The sequence below is a fragment of the Urocitellus parryii genome, chromosome 3, assembly GCF_045843805.1.
Source record: "Urocitellus parryii isolate mUroPar1 chromosome 3, mUroPar1.hap1, whole genome shotgun sequence".
NCBI classification, from domain to species: Eukaryota; Metazoa; Chordata; class Mammalia; order Rodentia; family Sciuridae; genus Urocitellus; species Urocitellus parryii.
The window spans coordinates 190,371,011-190,389,803 of record NC_135533.1 but is presented as its reverse complement, the minus strand read 5'-3'; the positions used below and the strand labels follow the sequence as shown (position 1 = coordinate 190,389,803).

The window sequence follows — 18,793 nt, the reverse complement described above, 5'->3', positions numbered from 1 at the left end:
ACAAATGGTGCTGGGAAAACTGGATACCTACATGTGCAAGAAAGAAACTAGCTCCTTATCTTTCATTCTGTACCAAACTCAATTCAGAATAGATCAAAACCCTTCATTGAAGACCTGAAAGTTTAAAGCTATTGGCACAGACAAATATATCCCAAATAAGACTCTAATAGCTCAGGAAATAGCAAGAATTGATAAATGGGATTACATCAAATTTAAAAGTCTCTACACAACAAAGGAAACAATCAACAGAGTGAAGAGACAACCCAGTGGGAGGAAAATCTTTGCCAACTAATTAATCTGACAGAGTATTAATATCCAGAATACATAAAGAACTAGAAAAATCTAACACCAAAAGAATAAGTAATCCAATCAGTAAATGGGCAAATGAGCTTAAACAGATACTTCTCAGAAGAATAAAAAAATCACCAGTAAACATAAAAGTGCTCAGCCAGGCACAGTGGGATAGGCCTGTAATCCCAGTGGCTAGGAAGGCTGAGGTGGAAGGATCACAAGTTCAAAGCCAGCCTCAGCAACTGAGTGAGGCCCTAAGTAATTTAGTAAGATGCTGTCTCAAAAGATAAAAAGGGCTGTGATGTGTTTCAGTGATAAAGCACCCCTGGGTCAATCCCCAGTACAAAAAAGAAAAAAAAAAAGTGGTATTACATTAGTTATCAGGAACCAAATTTTTCAATACAAAAGACAAAAAATAATCAAAGAAGTTACATAAAAGTTTTGTAATCAGGGGTTATATAGGAAACATCTACAACTGTCCATTTTGCTGAGAACACAGAACTGATATAAAAATTAAAGTCTATTTTAAAAACCTGTAATCCTATTTGAATTGGAAATACTAGGATGCACTTAACATTTTCTCCCCACCCCCTTTCTAAACAAGTATTTTATTTCCTAGCAAGACCCAATGCAAGAGCTTAGAAATGATACTAGCCAGGAGCAAGCTAATTTAAGCAATCTAACCTAGTAGTGATCTAGCACCTAAACTGTGATCTCTAAATATTTCTCCTTACAGGAACCAGGACGACTTCTTCATAAAGTTAATCTAAAACTGTGGTAGAATATGTAAAAAATAAGCCAAAAACTATCTAAAAAAATTATGGTCACTGTTAAGGGCTGCGAATCAAGTTAAGATGGCGCCTGGCAGTTTGCCAGGAGGAGTGGTTTGTGAGGCAACGCCACTGAGCCATTAAGATGATGGAGATTCTTTATTGGCTGACTGCTGTATCTGGATGATGCTAACTGAGTCAAGCTATGTGTAATTAGTTAGGTATATATACGGCTGTTATTCCGTAATAAAGCAGTTCCTGTTTCAACCTTCAAGTTGCTTGTCACCTCCTGGTTACTTTGCCCAGCCAGACTGCGGCAGGTCACATCACAATAACAGATGCCAGTTTGAAGGGACTCCAACTGGCTAAGATGGGATATTTTGGTGCAACCATTTTGGAAAGCAATACTGAGATTCCTCAGAAAACTTGAAATGGAACCACTATTTGACCCAGTTATCCCACTCCTTTGTAGAGAGCAGTCCATGGGCTGTGCATGGACTGTGTTACATCATAGCCTAATGAGGGGGTAAGTCTGGCATTGGGAACCTCCCATGGCACCCCCACAGGGATTGACTGCCTGATGTAGGTGAACTTCCCCCTCAAGCTCTGCCAAAGATCCCACCCAGCACCTGAGATGGGTGTGACCTGCCAAAATGTTAATCAACCTACTGACTGCAAGACATCAGAAGCAAGACTCTGCCCTTGAAACCTTACCCCTACCTTTGATGAACCCCCTTAAATAAACCACAGGAGCCATCTTTTCTTTGTCTAGTTCCAGCACCCATGTGGACTAGATCTATCAGGGGCTTTGCTTATGTAAACATATTTCTGACTATTTGTGTTTTGTTCTTCACTAATTATTTACAACTTCAAGTTTTAGGGTGGCTTACACCCTCCTAGGCAGGAAGAACCCGCCCCCAATGAGACACTGGCCATCACCCCCGTTACTCCTCGGTTTATACCTAAAGGAATTCAAATCAGCATAGTACAGTGACACAACCACATCAATGTTTATAGCAGCTCAATTCACAATAGCCAAACTAAGGAACCAACCTAGATGCCCTTCAACAGATGAACAGATAAAGAAAATGTGGTATATATACACAATAGAGTATTACTCAGCCTTAAAGAAGAATGAAATGATGGTATTTGCAGGTAAATAGATGGAGATGGAAAATATCATGCTAAGTGAAATAAGCCAATTCCAAAAAACCAAAGGCCGAATATTTTCTCTAATATGCAGATGCTAATTTACAACAAGGCAGGGGGGCATGTAGGGAAAAATAGAAATACTGTGGATTAGACAGAAGGGTCAGAAGGATAGTAGAATGAATCAGACATTATTACCCTATGTACATACATGATTACATGACTAGTCTGATTCCACATCACATATAATCAGAAGATTGAGAAGTTATATTCATTTATGTATGATATGTCAAAATGCATTCTATGGTCATATTATAACTAATTAGAACAAATTTTTTTAAAAAGAAAAAAAGGGACATTTTGAGCATAAAAAGACCCATTATTTTGATAAAAAATGAAATCATTTTCTAAAAATATCCAAATTCTTAATAAAATTCTCACCTACCCCAAACAAAAGCTTATTGGTCATGCTGGAAGGTTTTGGGGTATCAGCTCATGATTCTAAGAACTCATAAGTAAAGTGAAAGAATCTAGCATCTATCTATTTTGCTTTTGCTGTACACTTTTTCAGAGTAACCAACTGGTCAGGGGAATTCTTGGTGGAAGAACCACAATTAGTAAATAAAGAAGAAATGATGGAATTGAAAAGCTGCCATTTTGTGATCCTTGGTGAAATTATGACTATAGGCAACAATCATCAATGACTACTGAATCATTATCTGATGAAAGATGAGGAACTTTCTAGTGGAGAGATGAAGCTGATGACTCCTGGTCAGTCTTAGCATCACCCAGGCAATGATGTCTTCCCACCAAGAGTTGAATCCATCCAGCCTCTGGCTCTAACCTCTCCAGAGGGCTAGCTCCACCTGTCCACAGAAAACATGAGGAAGAGAACATGCCAAAATCACCGCAAATACAAAATGTAGGAAATTCCAAGACATTCAACCCGGATAACTTGAACAAAGAAGGGCAACATAATAAGTCTCTAGTCTGTAACATCCCTTAAGAAATATGTCGCACACAGTAAAGGGAGCTTGTTTTTAGATCCTGATTCAAACACAAGAGCTGTATATAATACCATAATTTCTCAAGAAATCAGAAGAAGAACAAGCTAAACACAAAGCTGGGTGAAGGCAGGAAATAAAAGATTAGAGCAAAGGTAAGTGAAACAGGGAATAGAAAAACTGCAAAATATAAGAGTTGGGTTTTTTTAGAGATCCCTAAAACTGACACACCTTTAGCTAGATTAACCAAGAAAAATAAATAATGTCAGAAATGAAAGAGTGGCATTATAACTGATGCCATAGAAATAAAAAACATTGTAAGAGAATGCCATGAAAAGATGTATGCTGACATTTGGGGTAAGCCAGAAGGTATGAATGCACTTCTAGAAACCCAAAACCTACCAAGACTGAATCATAAAACAGAAAATCGAAGAAAGCCAGGTGTGGTGGCACACATCTATAATCCCAATAACTGGAGAGACAGAGCAGGAGGAATACAAGTTCAAGGTCAGCTTGGGCAAGTTAGTGAGATCCTCAACAACTAAGCAAGACCTGCTCAAAATAATAATATAAAAAGGTCTAGAGGGCTGGGGGGTGTCTCAGTGGTAGAATGCTAGCCCAGCACGGGTGAGGCACTGGGTTCCATCCTTAGCACCACATAAAAACAAATGAATAAAAATAAAGGCATTGTGTCCGCCTACAACTAAAAAAAAAAAAAAAAAATTTTTTTAAAAAGGTCTAGAGATGTGACTCAATGGTAAAGCATCCCTAGAGTCAATCCCCAGGATAAGAGGGGGGAAAAAAGGCAATAATAGAGACCACAATTATAAAGACATGAAGGTTCTGATCATGTCTGTCTTCAGAAACTTCAAAGTACATATTCTTAATAATGGTTTGTTGTCAAATGCTATGGCACATCTGTAATCCCTGCAATTTGGGAGGCTCTGGCAGGAGGATCACAAGGAAAGCCTTTCTCAAAAGTCTTGGATGGGGGCTGGGGATGTGGCTCAAGTGGTAGCGTGCTCGCCTGGCATGCCTGCAACCCAGGGTTCGATCCTCAGCACCACATAGAAAAAACAAAGATGTTATATCCACCGATAACTAGAAAATATATATTAAAAAAAAAGTCTTGGATGGACATAGCTCATTGGTGGAACACCCCTGGATTCTGTCCTCAGTACAACCAAAAAAAAAGGGGTAGTGGTGGTTGCTAACATTTCCAATGCTATCCAGTGCAGGTATATGTGTGTGTGCAGTTAGTTGGACAGGTATACTACTAACTATAATACAATGAATGTAATAATCACATCCTATCAAAAGTAGCCAAAATTCTAGCTTATGCTAAGCAAATTTTTTTCTCAATTTTGTATAATTTTATAAGAAACCAGGAAGATGAGAAAGTGAAAAAGGGACTACAGGAGAGGTGAATGAATAACATTATTATGTGCCAGGCACTCCACATTTATTTCACGTAATGCCCATGGCAGTCCTATGCATAACCTGTAACTACTTCACTATGCAGAACAGAGAATTGACAAACAGGTGAACTTTGTCCCACAGTTCAGTTCACATCCTTAACAATAATGGAGCTTACCTGCTATTCCAGAGTTATGGTTCTCTCATTACTCTACAAATTACCACTGAAAGAACTTAGAAGAAAAGTATATAATATGCTTAGTTTATTTTTGCTAACAAAAATGTCAGCTACCAGCTGCCATGACAGAATGGATGGATTTTACTTACTTCAAAGAGGAATCCCCAACACCAATGCAGCCTCGTAAGCTGAGCTTCCTCAGGAATCCACCACATCGCTTCGAGATATTTTCTACCACTCGACCCTTGAATGGAGAAAATTGGAAAAAAGTATCATTTTTTCATACTGCTTATCTAATAACAAAATAACCAGAAATCTGAAAACTGAATATATGTTTCCAAGTATAACAAAATATTTTGGAACATTCCTCCAGCACTTCAGTTCTATCCCCAGTGCATAAAAGGGCTTGCAAGCATTGCAACACATTTCAGAGAAATCTTTAAAAGAGCCTGTGTATGCCTTTTGAAAGTCTTAGCCCTGGGTTAGGCCTCCTCTATCCAGTGATCAATGCCATTCCATCAATCATAAGGTTCTTTGAGGTCAGTTGTGGGAACACTGGCCACTGAGCAAGATCTAAAAGTTGCTTAAAAAGAAATCCAACTTTAGCAAAAATTACCACTTTAAAAGTATAGAAATATATTTTAAAAGCTCCCTCATCCTCCTTAGCAGTTCCTTATTATATTTGCTTTAAAAAAGGACCTTTTGCTGAGTACTAGCAGAGAGATCTAGGAGGCAAAAAAGAACACTGATGAAGCACTTGCAAGTACCAAGCAACAATTTCACACTTTCTTGTACTTATTATGGCTCCTTTAATGTACATATAAACCTCATGGACTACTACTACACAATAGAGGGAAGGAAGACCTATGTTTGGTGTGTAGAAGATCCCTTAGGAGCCCTTAGATCCCTTGGAGTTACAGCATCTTGTGATTAAAGTCAATGGCAAACTAAAACAATCCAGGCCAAGCAGGACTATTAATGGACAAGATTCTTCAGGAATGAAGGGCTGGGTCAGAAAGACCAGGGGAACTGAGGTGTATGTGAAGGCAAAAGGAACACAGAATGAGCAGTGGGAAAGGGTCATTATTTACCCCTACCTCTGAAATAATAACTAATTAAAAGTAATTATTAATCCCTACCTCTGCAAATGAGGAAATGTTTAAAAAGGCCACTATTGTTTTTCAAACAGTATGCGCACTTTGTTAAACACTAACACCAATCTTAGCACTGAGGTGTAAGCACTATGAATTCTCTGGGATGCAAACTACAGGATCATCAAAATGGGGCTCATGCACATTGTTACTTGGCTAACATCTATCTCAATTGAATTAAAAATCCAAATTTTGATACCGCTACCATGAATTATGCCTTGTTGAGAGCAATAAGTTAATTATATTTTGAAACAAAATTCTAGACAACTGCAAAATCTTTTTCACAAGGGAAAAAAAAGATGATGACTTGGAAATCTAATACTTAAATAGCTAACAAACAGCAAAATACTCATCAATGCCTACAAATGAAGCATCCAACATATTTTTCCCATTGCAAATTAGTTATATTTCTATAAACTTTCTAGTTTTCTTTTCTTCGGAGCAAAAGTTTTTGTACTAGAATTTAAAAATTACACAATGTTCTGCTCTGCTGTTTCCAACTAAAGGGAATAAAAGAACAAATCCTTTCCAAATACAATATTCCACACAACTTATCTACAAGACAGTATGTTGTAAGCATTCATTTTAGAATGAAGGGCTTTAGAAAAAAAAAAAAAGGCCTAAAACTGGTTCAGAAGATCCTTACAGTTATGACTTTTAGATAACACACTACTTGATTCTCATTCTTGGCCATGTAGAATCTTTAATAACTATGAAGACTGATGACAAATATCTAAAATTCAAAAGCATGGAGAATGCCTAACTTCAGAGAAACTCTACTTATTCAGGAAAGGGTGACACTTGACCCCTGGATGTTTTATTCTGAAACCTTTCGAGTCATGCTGGTCCCTAACCCACTATTCAAGTTACTTATAACACTCTTCTCCCCGCCCCCATAATTTCTATTAGTGCATTATAATCATACATAATGGTGATATTTGTTTCAAATTTGTACATGCACATGATACTACATTATAATTTGGCAAATATAGTTTCTCTTCCCTCCTCTCTCCCCGCTGGTGTCTTTCTTCTATTGATCTCCCTTTGATTTTCATGAGACACCCCCGCCACACACACACTTTTCTTTTCCTTTTCCCTCTCTAGCTCCCACATATAAAACATGCAAATGACATAATTTAGAGTGGTATAGCTGGTTCATGTGGTGGTTCTGTGCCTAGTTTTTTGAGGAACCTCCATACCGATTTCCATAATGATTGTACTAATTTATAATCTCACCAACAGTGTAAAAGTATTTATTTTTCTCCACATTATCTCTAGCAATTGTTATTGTATTCTTTTTTTTAAAAAAAAACACTTTTTTAGTTGCAGATGGACACAGTTCCTTTATTTTATTTATTTTCATGTGGTGCTGAGAACTGAACCCAGTGTCTCATACTTGCGAGGCAAGTGCTCTGCCACTGAGCCATAATCCCAGTCCCGTATTCTTAATGGTTGCCATTCTAACTAGAGATGAAATCTCAGTTTAGTTTTGATTTGCATTTCCCTAATTGCTGATCATGTTGAACTTTTTAAAATATTTGTAGCCATCTGTATTTCTTTTGAGAAATGTCTGTTTAATTCATTTGCTCATTTATTAATTGAGTTTTTTTTTGTGTTGAGATTTTTTGAGTTCTTTATATATTCTGAACATTAATCCTCTGTCAGAAAAGTAGATGGCAAAGACTTTCTCCCCTTCTATAGGTTCTCTCTCCACATTCTTTTTAAAAAAAAATATTTATTTTTTAGTTGTAGTTGAACACAATACCTTTTATTTATTTATTTATTGTTACATGGTGCTGAGGATTGAACCCAGGGCCCCGCATGTGCTAGGCGAGTGCTCTACCGCTGAGCCACAACCCCAGCCCACTCTCCACAGTCTTGTTTCCTTTGATGTACAGAAGGTTTTTAATTTGATGCCATCCTATTTATTAATTCTTGGCATTATTTCTCAAGCTTTCCTGAGGAGTCCTACTGAGAAAATTATTGCTTACACCTATATGTTGGAGCGTTAACCCTACATTTTCTTCAAAGGGTTGCAGTTTCTGGTCTAATTCCTACGTCACTGAACTATTTTCAGTTAACTTCTGTGCAGGGCAAGAGATAAAAATCTATTCTCATTCTTCTACACACAGATAGCCAGTTTCCCCAGCACAATTTGTCTTTTCTACAATGTATATTTTTGGCACATTTTGTTTAGGATCAGATAATTGTACATTGTGGGATTGTCTCTGTGCCCTCTATTCTGTTCCTTTGGTTTATGTGTCTATTTTCCTGCCAGTACTATGCAGTTTTTATTACTGTTATTCTGTAGTATAATTTGAAGTCAGGTATGGTGATGCTTCCATCATTGTTTTGTTGTTGTTGTTTGTTTGATTTGTTTTGTTTTTTGGCTTAGAATTATTTTGGTTATTCTTGGTCTTTTATTTATTTTTCCATATGAATTTTAAGACTGCTTTTTCTAGTTCTTTGAAAAATATCATTGGTATTTTGATGGGGATTACACTGAATTGCTTTTGGTAATATGACCATTTTAACTATATTAATTCTGCCTATCTATGAACATGGGCTGTCTTTCCATTTTCTAAGGTCTTTTTAAAAAAAATTTTTATTTGTTCTTTTTAGTTATACAGGACAGTAGAATTCATTTTGACACATCATACATAAATGGAGTATAACTTCTCATTTTTCTGGCTGTACATGATCTAGAGTTTTATATGTACTGTAATCATATATGTACATAGGGTAATAATGTTCAATTGATTCTACTATTTCTACTCCCATACCCCCTCCCCTCCTTTCACTCCCCTCTGTCTAATCCAAAGAATTCTGAGGTCTTCTTTCTTTCTTTCTGTATTCTAAAGTTTTCATTGTAGAGGTCTTGCACCATCTTGGTTAGATTTATTCCCAAGTATTTCACTTTTCTGAGGCTATTCTGAGTGGGATTGTTTTCCTGTTTTGTTTTGGTTTTTGAAAATTAGTTCTTTGGTCACATATAACATTAGAATTCATTTTGACATAATTATAAAAGCATGGAATATAATTTGTTCTAATTCAGTCCCTAGTATTTACCCTTTCTCTTCCTTCCTCCCTCTTCCTTCACCCTTCCCCCTACTCTACTGTTCTTTCCACTGCTTATAGCTTTTTATAGTCTTGTGGATGTACATGATGATGAGATTCACTGTGGTATATTCATATATGTTTAGGAAAGTTGTTCCGCTTCATTCCACTGTCCCTATTCCATCCCTCCTTTCTCAACAGATTCATTATTGGTATATTCAAGAAAGCTACTGATTTTTATAAATTGATTTTATAATCTGCTACTTTGCTGAATTTGTTTATTAACTAGTAGTCTTCTGGTGGAAGTTTTTTGATCACCTAATTATAGGATCATATCATCTGCAAACAGTGAAATTTGACTTCTTCCTTTCCTACTTTTAATCTCTTTTACCCATAAGGACACGTCTCTTTTATCTCCTCCTTTTGCCTAATTGCTCTGGCTAGAATTTCTACTACTATATTAAATAAGAGTTGGGGAGAATGGACATCCTTGTCTTGTTCCAGATTTTTTTTAAAGAAATGCTTTTAGTTTTTCCCATGATGTTGAGTTTGTCATATGCAAGCCTTTGTGATGCTAAGTTCCTTCTATCCCTAATTTCATCAGTTACTTTATCAAAAAATTGATTTTTTGAAGGTTTTATCTGCATCTATTGAGATGACTGTATTATTTTTATCTGTAATTCTGTTTACTTGGTGAATTACAATTTGCCTATGTTAAACCATCCTTGCAACCCTGGAATAAAACTAATTTGGTTATGATGTAAAATATAATAGTAATATTTCTGAATATGATTTGCTAATATTTTATTAAGGATTTTTGCATTTAAGTTCATCAGGGTTATGGTTTGTACTTTTCTTTCTTTGATATGTCATCTGGTTTGGTATGAGGGTGATACTGGTTTCTTAAATTCATCCTGTTTCATGGATTAACCTGAGGAACATTGGTATTAGTTATTCTTTAAAAGTATGGTAGAATTCAGCTAAGAATCCATTTGGTTTTGGGCCTTTCTTTGTTGGAAGGCTTTTTATTATTGTTTCTAGCTTATTGTTAGTTATTGGTCTCTAAGTTTTCTTTGTCCTCTTGATTTAATTTTGGGAGGTCACATGAGTCTAGAAATATATACATTTCTTCTGTTTTCTAATATATTGGAATGTAAGTTTTCAAAATAATCCCCACTGATCCTCTGGATTTCTGCAATGTCTGTGGTGATTTTTCCATTTTCATCTCTAATTTTATTGATTTGGGTCTTCTTTTTCTTTTGGTTAATTTGGCTAAAGTTTATCAATCTTCTTTGTTTTTTCAACAAACCAAATCTTCATTTCATTATTCCTTGTATTGTTTTTTTATTCTCTATTCCAATGATTTTGGCTCCAATCTTAATTATTTCTTTCCTTTTACTGGTTTTGGAATTGGTTTGTTCTTGTTTTCCAAGGGCCTTAGATGTATCGTTAGGTTGATTATTTGTAATCTCTCTGATTTTCTTATGTAAGCACTCATAGCTATAAACTTTCCTCTTAGAAATGCATTCATAGTGTCTCAGAGGTTACAGTATATTGTATCACTATTCTCCTTTGATTCTAAGAATTTTAAAAATTTCTCCCCTGACTTCTTCTATAACCCATTCATCATTCAAAAGTGTATTAGTCAGGGCTGGGGATGTGGCTCAAGCGGTAGCGCGCTCGCCTAGCATGCATGCGGCCCGGGTTCGATCCTCAGCACCACATACAGACAAAGATGTTGTGTCCGCCAAATACTAAAAAAAATAAACATTAAAATTCTCTCTCTCTCTCACTCTTTCTTTAAAAAAAAAAAGTGTATTAGTCAATCTCCATATGTTTATAGTTTCTGCAGGCTTTTTTTTTTTTGGCATTGATTTCTAATTTTGTTCCATTATGATAAGATACAAGGAATTACGTCATTTTTTTTTGTAGTTGCTAAGTTGCTTTGTGGCTTAAAATGTGATCTAGTTTAAAGAAGTTTCCATGAATACCTGAGAAGAAAGTGAATTAAGCTGTTGCTGGGTGAAATATTCTATAGATGTCTGTTAATTCCATTTGATTTATAATATTTTTTAGGTCTGAAGAGTCTTCACTGAGTTTATGGTCTGGATGACCTATTGGTGAGAGAGGTGTGTTGAAATCATTGGACTGGAGTCTATCTATGTGAGTGTTTGAGTAGTATCTGTTTATACACTTAGGTACACCAAATATTAGGGCATAAATATTTATTATTATTTTATCTTCTTGTTGGATTGTTTCCTTTACCATACTAAGTTACCGTCTTTATCTTTTCTGATTAATTGTGGCTTGAAGTTTTCTTTGTTGGATATGAGAGTAGATACTCCTGCTTGTTCTCAGGCTCCATTTGCATTGTATATCAATTCACCTTTAGCCTATGGCTGTTTTTGCCTGTGAGATGAGTCTCCTACAAACAACATATAGTTAAATCTTGCTTTCTAATCCATTCTGCCAGCCTATATCTTTTAATTGGAGAGTTGAGACCATTTACATTCATTGTTGTTATAGGGAGATGTTTATTATTCCTTGCCATATTGATTTATTTATAATGTTTAATTTGGTCTTGTATCTCATTTGCTTACCTATTTTTCACATGAGATTTGTCAATTTGTGACCTCTGGGGTTTGATTTTTTAATTTCTTCTGTAATATTTAAGTGTTTTCTGTAATTGGCTTAGTAGTCATGAATTATTTTAGTTTCTACTTAATCTGGGAAGGTTTTTATTTTGATTTTGATCTGAATGATAGCTTTGCTGGGTATACCTATCTTTCAGGGCCTAGAAAACATCATTCCAAGTTCTCCTTGATTTTTAGAGTTTGTGTTGAGAAATCAAAAGTAATTCTGATTGGCTTGCCTCTAAATGCAAACTGATGTTTTTCTTTTTTTAAAATATTTTTTAGTTATAGATGGATGTAGTATCTTTGTTTATTCATTTTTATGTGGTGCTGAGGATCGAAAGCAGTGCCTCACATGTGCAAGGCAAGTGCTCCGCCACTAAGCCACAACCCCAGCACATGTTTTTCTCTTGAAGGTTTAAAAATGCTATTATTGCCCTGAAGAGGTTATCCATGCTATTAAACTGCAGCTCACAATTCTCTCTTCCATTCCTATAATTCTTAAAACTTGTTTTGTTTTTTGTTTTTGGTACTGGGGATTGAACCCAGGGTCACTTAACTACTGAGCCACACCCCCAGCCCTTTTAATATTTTATTCAGAGACAGGGTCTTGATAAGTTGCTTAGGGTCTTGCTAAATTGCTGACTGGCTTTGAACCCTCAATCCTCCTGCCTCAACCTCCAGAATCACTGGAATTACAGGCATGTGCCTCCATGCCTTGCTAAAATTTGGCTTCTTAATGTTGTCCCAGAGTTCCTTTATCTTCTGGTCAAGGTTACTTATTTTTTTTATTATTGCCTGAATGTTCAAGGCTAGCCACTTCATTATAGCTCTGAGATTCTGTCTTTACCTTAGTGTACTCTATAACAGACTTTCAACTGAATATTTTATTTGATGTATTGTGCTTTCATTTCTGAGATTTCTGTTTAGTTCTTTTTCCATATTTCTATCTCCTTATTGAATTTCTTATTTCATATCCTGTATTGACTTCTTGAATTTATTCAGTTGTTTTGCTGTGTTCTCTTGGAATTCACAGACCATTTCTACAATGCTTTTTTAATTCTTCATCCAATGTCTTTGGAGTCAGCTGTTGGTGTATTATGATATTTAGGAAGTGTCATGTTACCTGTTTTTTCATATTTCTTGTATTCCTATGTTGAGTTTATACATTTGTTTGGGATGGATTTACCTTCCACTCTTACATGTGGTCCTTTTTGCGACACAGTCTTTGTTTGACAAATCCTACATTCTTTAATAGGTGAGTGACCTTAATAAGTTACTCTACTTTTCTGTGCCTCAGTTTCTTCAATATGGTGTTTTTAAGAGGATCAAATGTAGTAGGATATGTAAAGTTCTTAGAACAGTGCCTAGCACACAGTAAGGAGTATTAATGAGTTCATGCTGATCCTTGGCATTTTCCTTCTTCCCTCAACTTACCCATAAGGACACATCTTTGAGACCATCTCTTTATTCAAAGAATGCTTCCTAGGCTGAGTATACAGATGTTTAAAGACTATGAGAAGATCATAGTCTTGGTTCATAATTCAACTTGGATTTAAGGTGCCAGCCCCAAAGGGAAACAAATGATATGAAACTAGACTGAAACTCTGATGCCAGCTAGTTCAGATTTTCACATGTAATTGTTAACACAACTAGCAAACCATAAACCTGTCTCCCCTTTACTGCACATATTCTTAAGTATTTCCATAATGAAAATACTAAAATTCTTCAATCAAGGTAGTAATATTTAATTGAAACTGTATTTCATAATATCTAAATTTAAAAGTTTTAGTGTGCTTTCCAAAAAGTTGTATAGTTTGGGAAAATCACCTAAACTGAGGAGATACTAAGCACTACAGAAAAATACTTTGCCAAATTCTTTCAAAATAAATTTTTTTAATATATTTTTTTAGTTGTCAATGGATATTTATTTATGTATATGTGGTGCTGAGAATTAAACCCTATGCCTCACACATGCTAGGCAAGCGCTTCACCACTGAGCCATAACCCCAGCCCAACAATGACTCTCATGACCAGCTAAAAATGACATTTTGAGAATTTACCATTCTTTTCAACATCACTAAGTAAACACAATGAACAAAGATTTAGAGATTATCAATTTGAAGAGGAATTACACTGGCTGGTATGGAATGCTGGCAAATTTGGGTTGGGCACTTGTGATAATTTCTGTTACGTCTGGAAAGAACATTAATGAACACTTAATTTAAGGACCATATTCTAAACCAGTAACTAGAACTTATTTTTTCCAGATGGACATGAATCCCTGAGGTTCCTGCCCCTTTCCAAGCTCAGACCATGATAATATGTGAGGAACCATGGGGTTCTAAAACCAACTGTGAAAAATCCTGTGCTCTGCCCCATTTGCTGAGGTTACTGCTCCACTGGTTTAAAATGGGAGCCAAAGGCTGTCAAACAGCAAGTAACCTAGAGAAGGAGGAAAGGAGCCAGCCACAGTGGCGCAAACCTGTAATCCCAGTGATTCAGGAGGTAAGGTAGGAGAATCATAGATTGAAGGCCAGACTGAAAAACTTAACTGAGACTCTGTCTGAAATAAAAGGACATGAGATGCAGCTCAGTGATAGAGCACTCTTGGCTCATTCCCCAGTTCTGGGAGTCGGGGAGGGGGAACAGAAGATATGGGGGAGGAGTAAAGGGCCTATAATTGGCCATAAGCTCTTCCAACAAGTAACTAGCAGGAAATTGCTTCATTGTTAAACATAATAATTTCCTTACCCATTAAAGCACAAACAGCTTGGTAAGACACTCTGAGAACCTTTAACATGAGTGAAGTAATTTAAGATGCAATTCCACTATTGTTACTGAATTGTTTAAAATGGAAATAAGTAAGGTTTTACTAACATTAAGTAGACAATAAACTTAAGTATCTTAAGACTCTCAGACCAGCACCCAAGATAATTACTTTGTGCAATGCTCTGTATTAATCCACCTCCCTACTATTTGGTTAGAAATTTGATATTTTAAATTAAAATTACTTTAAAATGATTTCCCCATGTAATCAGGTTTACTACCCTTAAATAGAGATTTTTTTTTTGGATTTCCACATAAATATGTAGAATCTGGAATTTTATTTATATTTATATATGTATATTACACACACACGTAATATATTCAGTGTATGTATTTATGTATACTATACAAACACACACTCCCCCAGCCCCCAGCCAGTGCTGGGGCCTACACCTAGGGCCTTGTTTTAGGCAAGTACTCTACCACTGAGCCATACCCCACCCTGGCATTACAAAAGGCTTTAAAATTGCTTATTTATCTTACAGATAATAAAACAGAGGCACTGAGATTATATGGCTAAGTGCCAGAGCTGATGGGACACTTCAGAAGTCAGCCTCACTCTCTGGCTTTTGTTCCTGTCCTTTCTCCATTCTTAATGCTGAATTACTATTCCCAGTAGATCTTTCAGATGAAGCTTCCTAAGGTTAAAGCACTAAACCAGGTGTTAAGGATGCAGGTGTGACACTTTAAAAAGCTGAAAGTAATAGATTATAAACATGATTCAGGGGGAAAAGCAATCTGTTACTGATAAAGAACAAAAGTAAAACACAGTGGAATTTTGGTCTTCATGTATGCACATATCTTCCAAGTTTTGTTTTTCTGTCTCTCTCTTCTAAATGCTGCAAAATAAAAAAACAGAAAAGAGGAAACTGTTTGTTTATCTTTAAAAAAGTCTTCTGTCTAAACCAAAGTTAACTAACTTACCTCTACGTCTGTTTGAAAGTTAAAAAGATCTATTCTTTGCCAGTTGCTTCCATCCAGGGCTAAGATGTTCCAAGCCTGGGAGATAGGTAGTAAAAGAAGAGGGATAGGGGCGAAAGATTCATTTATTGAGAAATAAATTAAAGAGGGTCTTGACGCAAAGTTTCTATTTCCAAACTTTAATTCTCAATGTATCAAATTAATAAAACAAATATTAAATTATGATTATATTAAATATGAGATAAATTTTAATTTAATGGCTTATTTGAACTAAAATTCATCTTTAGACTAATGAAACCTGATATTTATTGATTAAAAATCTAGTGAACACTCTACCTTGGAAATCTGTGCACATCGGCACAAAGTTACTATGTCCAAGAAGGAAAATATTCTGAAAAAAAAAAAACCAGGAAAACACAAAATGAGATAGTGTTAACACTGTAGAATAATTATACTGTGAAAAATAAAATTTAATGCATTTTCTGGATATGTACATTTTTCAAGATTCTTCAACTTGCAACACACAAGTACACAACAATTTTACATCCCTACTGTGAAATATTAAATGATTACATGCTCATAAGCTGCTTCAGACACCTATACAAATTCTCTTAAAACAGAATTCATTAAACGTTTATTTCCCTGATTCTCAGAAATGAACATGAGAAAGTAGACCCTAACTAGTTCTATTCAAGAGCCAGCTTGCTCATTTCCCAGGAAGCGAACCTGGTGATAACTAAATCCTTCTAATTTTAATGCCCCTGACACACAGCACAAACCCTTCTTTAGGCGGTAGGTGCACCAAATAGGCTCAGATGTTTGAGCCTCAAATAACATGGCTCCCAAAAGCTAAATGATAAAACCCATTTGGTTTGATGTATTTGTTCACCATTTGGCAGAAAGATGGAGCTCATTAGTTCAAACAGTCTATAAGTGACCAGTTTTCCTGAGCAAAAGTCAAGAAGCCACGGCGGTGGGGGGAGCAAAGAGAAGCAAACAAAAACAGGCTGACTTCTGTAAAGCGTCTTAGAGGAAGCAGTAGCTGCCAGTGTGCAGGGGCCTGAGTGAGGTCCTGACATTCTGGCAGTAGAGAGGAGCTACTGATGACAGCAGAGTGGACAAACAGTGTATGCACTGAAGTGCCACCAAGTGCCTGCTGGAAACACAGTGGGGCCAATTTGTGCGTCGATTTTGGTAGTCGTGAAAGGTAAGTAAGCGTCTATGCCATGTGTGTGGAAGGGGGAGAAAGAGGAGATGGCAAAAGGCCAACTATAAGGCTCCTAAACATTTTTCAAAGGAAAAATCAGTGGTGAGTTAAAAAGTTTATGGACTCAGAGATGAATAGCAAAATCCCGGAATGCCAGAGCACTGTTTGCTACAAGATGCACCCACAAGCAGCACATGGGACTAGAGACTGCACAGATGTCATTCTACAATAAAAGCTTTAGCAAAAAGTAAGAGACAGAGGCATAAAAAGGGCTGCATTAATCTAATAAAGATTAGTGGATTTCTGTACAGAAGAAAATGCTGGTGACTAAAATACGTGTACTTAAATATTTATATTAAATGTATTCCAGGTATCTATAATCATCCATTGACTATGGGAATATATCCTGTCCAATCCACAGGCTCTCCTACCCCCAAAAGCCATCTTCCATGTCGTATGACCATTCCACAAGCAGCCACAACTGTCAATCCCTAAAAAACTAACCACCAGGTACAGTAAAACCACATTTCATGACAGGTTGGATTCTAAAGAATAAGATGAAAGTGGAAAAGGAGTTAGCCAAGTTTCCCTTGTAATTAATTAAAAATGTACCATCTTGGAGGACTATATCCTTTACCAACTCTTGGTAATAATAATAATAGTTAAAATTGTTTTTGCATTATGTGCCATCCATAGTTTATCTTAGTCATTATTTGACAAAACGATGTTACAAGGTGTATACTACTATAACCTTCATTTTACAGATAAGGACACTGAGCCCAATGAGATTAAATTATCTGACCAAGCCACACAAGATAGGGTGAAGCTAGGAGTTGAACTCAACTGGTCTGGCTGGCTACAGGGTCCAAATCCATGATTTTGGAAAGTTTAACCCCCAGGATTTTATTTTATTTTAACCCCAGGATTGGACTAGATGCTATTTCTTCAAATGGGATCACCCAATGAAATAGTTTTCGTTCAGTGAGCTGGAGACACACAGGAACTAAGAAGTGGAACAGAAATTCATATTTCTCATCTTATGTTTACTACTCGGTGTTATGGTTACTGAATGAAAAAGTACATTGCCTGAAGTATTTATATTATCCCCCCATACACCTTTAAGCTGAAAGCAACTGAATTTATACAAATAGGCATGATGAAACTCAAATTGCCAAAATGCAGACTGAGCCAATTCCAGACTCATATTTTGATGAACAAATGTAATGCTCTGAATTACAAAACCAGGGGTACTAGTAATAGAAACAGCTAAAGGAATAGGAAACAATTCTGGCCCCTCTGAAACATCTTTTTCATGGAAATTGCTTCCTACTCAAATGTAATAATCATGTCTTCACAAGGCAAGCATTGCCATAGCACCCATGGGCTTCATATTCTGTTCCACAAGTCTATCTTTGCATTAGTAAAGTCCTATTTTAATTAATATAACTTTTTTTTTTAAATGTTTTTTTTAAGAGAGAGTGAGAGAGGAGAGAGAGAGAGAGAGAGAGAGAGAGAGAGAGAGAGAGAGAGAGAGAATTTTTAATATTTATTTTTTAGTTCTCGGCGGACACAACATCTTTGTTGGTATGTGGTGCTGAGGATCGAACCCGGGCCGCACGCATGCCAGGCGAGCGCGCTACCGCTTGAGCCACATCCCCAGCCCCTTAATATAACTTTTTTGATATTTATTTTTTAGTTATAGGTGGACACAATATCTTTTTTTTTTTTTTTTTTAATGTGGTGCTGAAGATCGAACCCAGTGTCTCATGCATGCCAGGCAAGCGCTCTACCTCTGGGCCACAACCCCAGCCCATCTTTATATCTTATTTGGTCAGACATCTATTTAGATATTTTGCCCATTTAAAAAACTGGATTGTTTTCTTACTACAAATTTTAAGAATTCTTTATATATGCTGGACACTAGTTCTTAATTAAATAGGTTTGATAAATATATTATTCCTGTCTGTGGTTTACCCTTTCATTCTCTTAACAATGTCTTTGTATGAGAGGTTTTGGTTTGTTGTTTAGGCAATGGGGATTCAACCCAGAGGTGCTTTCCACTGAGCCACATCCCCAGCCCTTTTTCTTATTTATTTTTTGAGACAGCGTCTCAGTTGCTTAGAACCTCAATAAGTTCCTAAGGCTGGCCTCAAACTAACCTCAGCCTCCTGAGTTGCTGGGATTACA

General features: G+C 36.2%; 1 protein-coding gene across 1 annotated transcript in view; it reads right to left on the bottom strand.

Moving 5' to 3' along the window:
• The window catches only part of Fbxl2 (F-box and leucine rich repeat protein 2), an 87,598-nt gene that overhangs the window by 31,655 nt on the left and 37,150 nt on the right, over positions 1-18,793 (bottom strand). The window contains exons 3-5 of the mRNA XM_026405414.2: positions 15,736-15,790; positions 15,403-15,477; positions 4,958-5,052 (exon numbers count right to left, since the gene is read on the bottom strand). Of these exons, the coding sequence (XP_026261199.1) occupies positions 4,958-5,052; positions 15,403-15,477; positions 15,736-15,790 (225 nt within the window). The remainder of the gene's footprint in view (positions 1-4,957; positions 5,053-15,402; positions 15,478-15,735; positions 15,791-18,793) is intronic.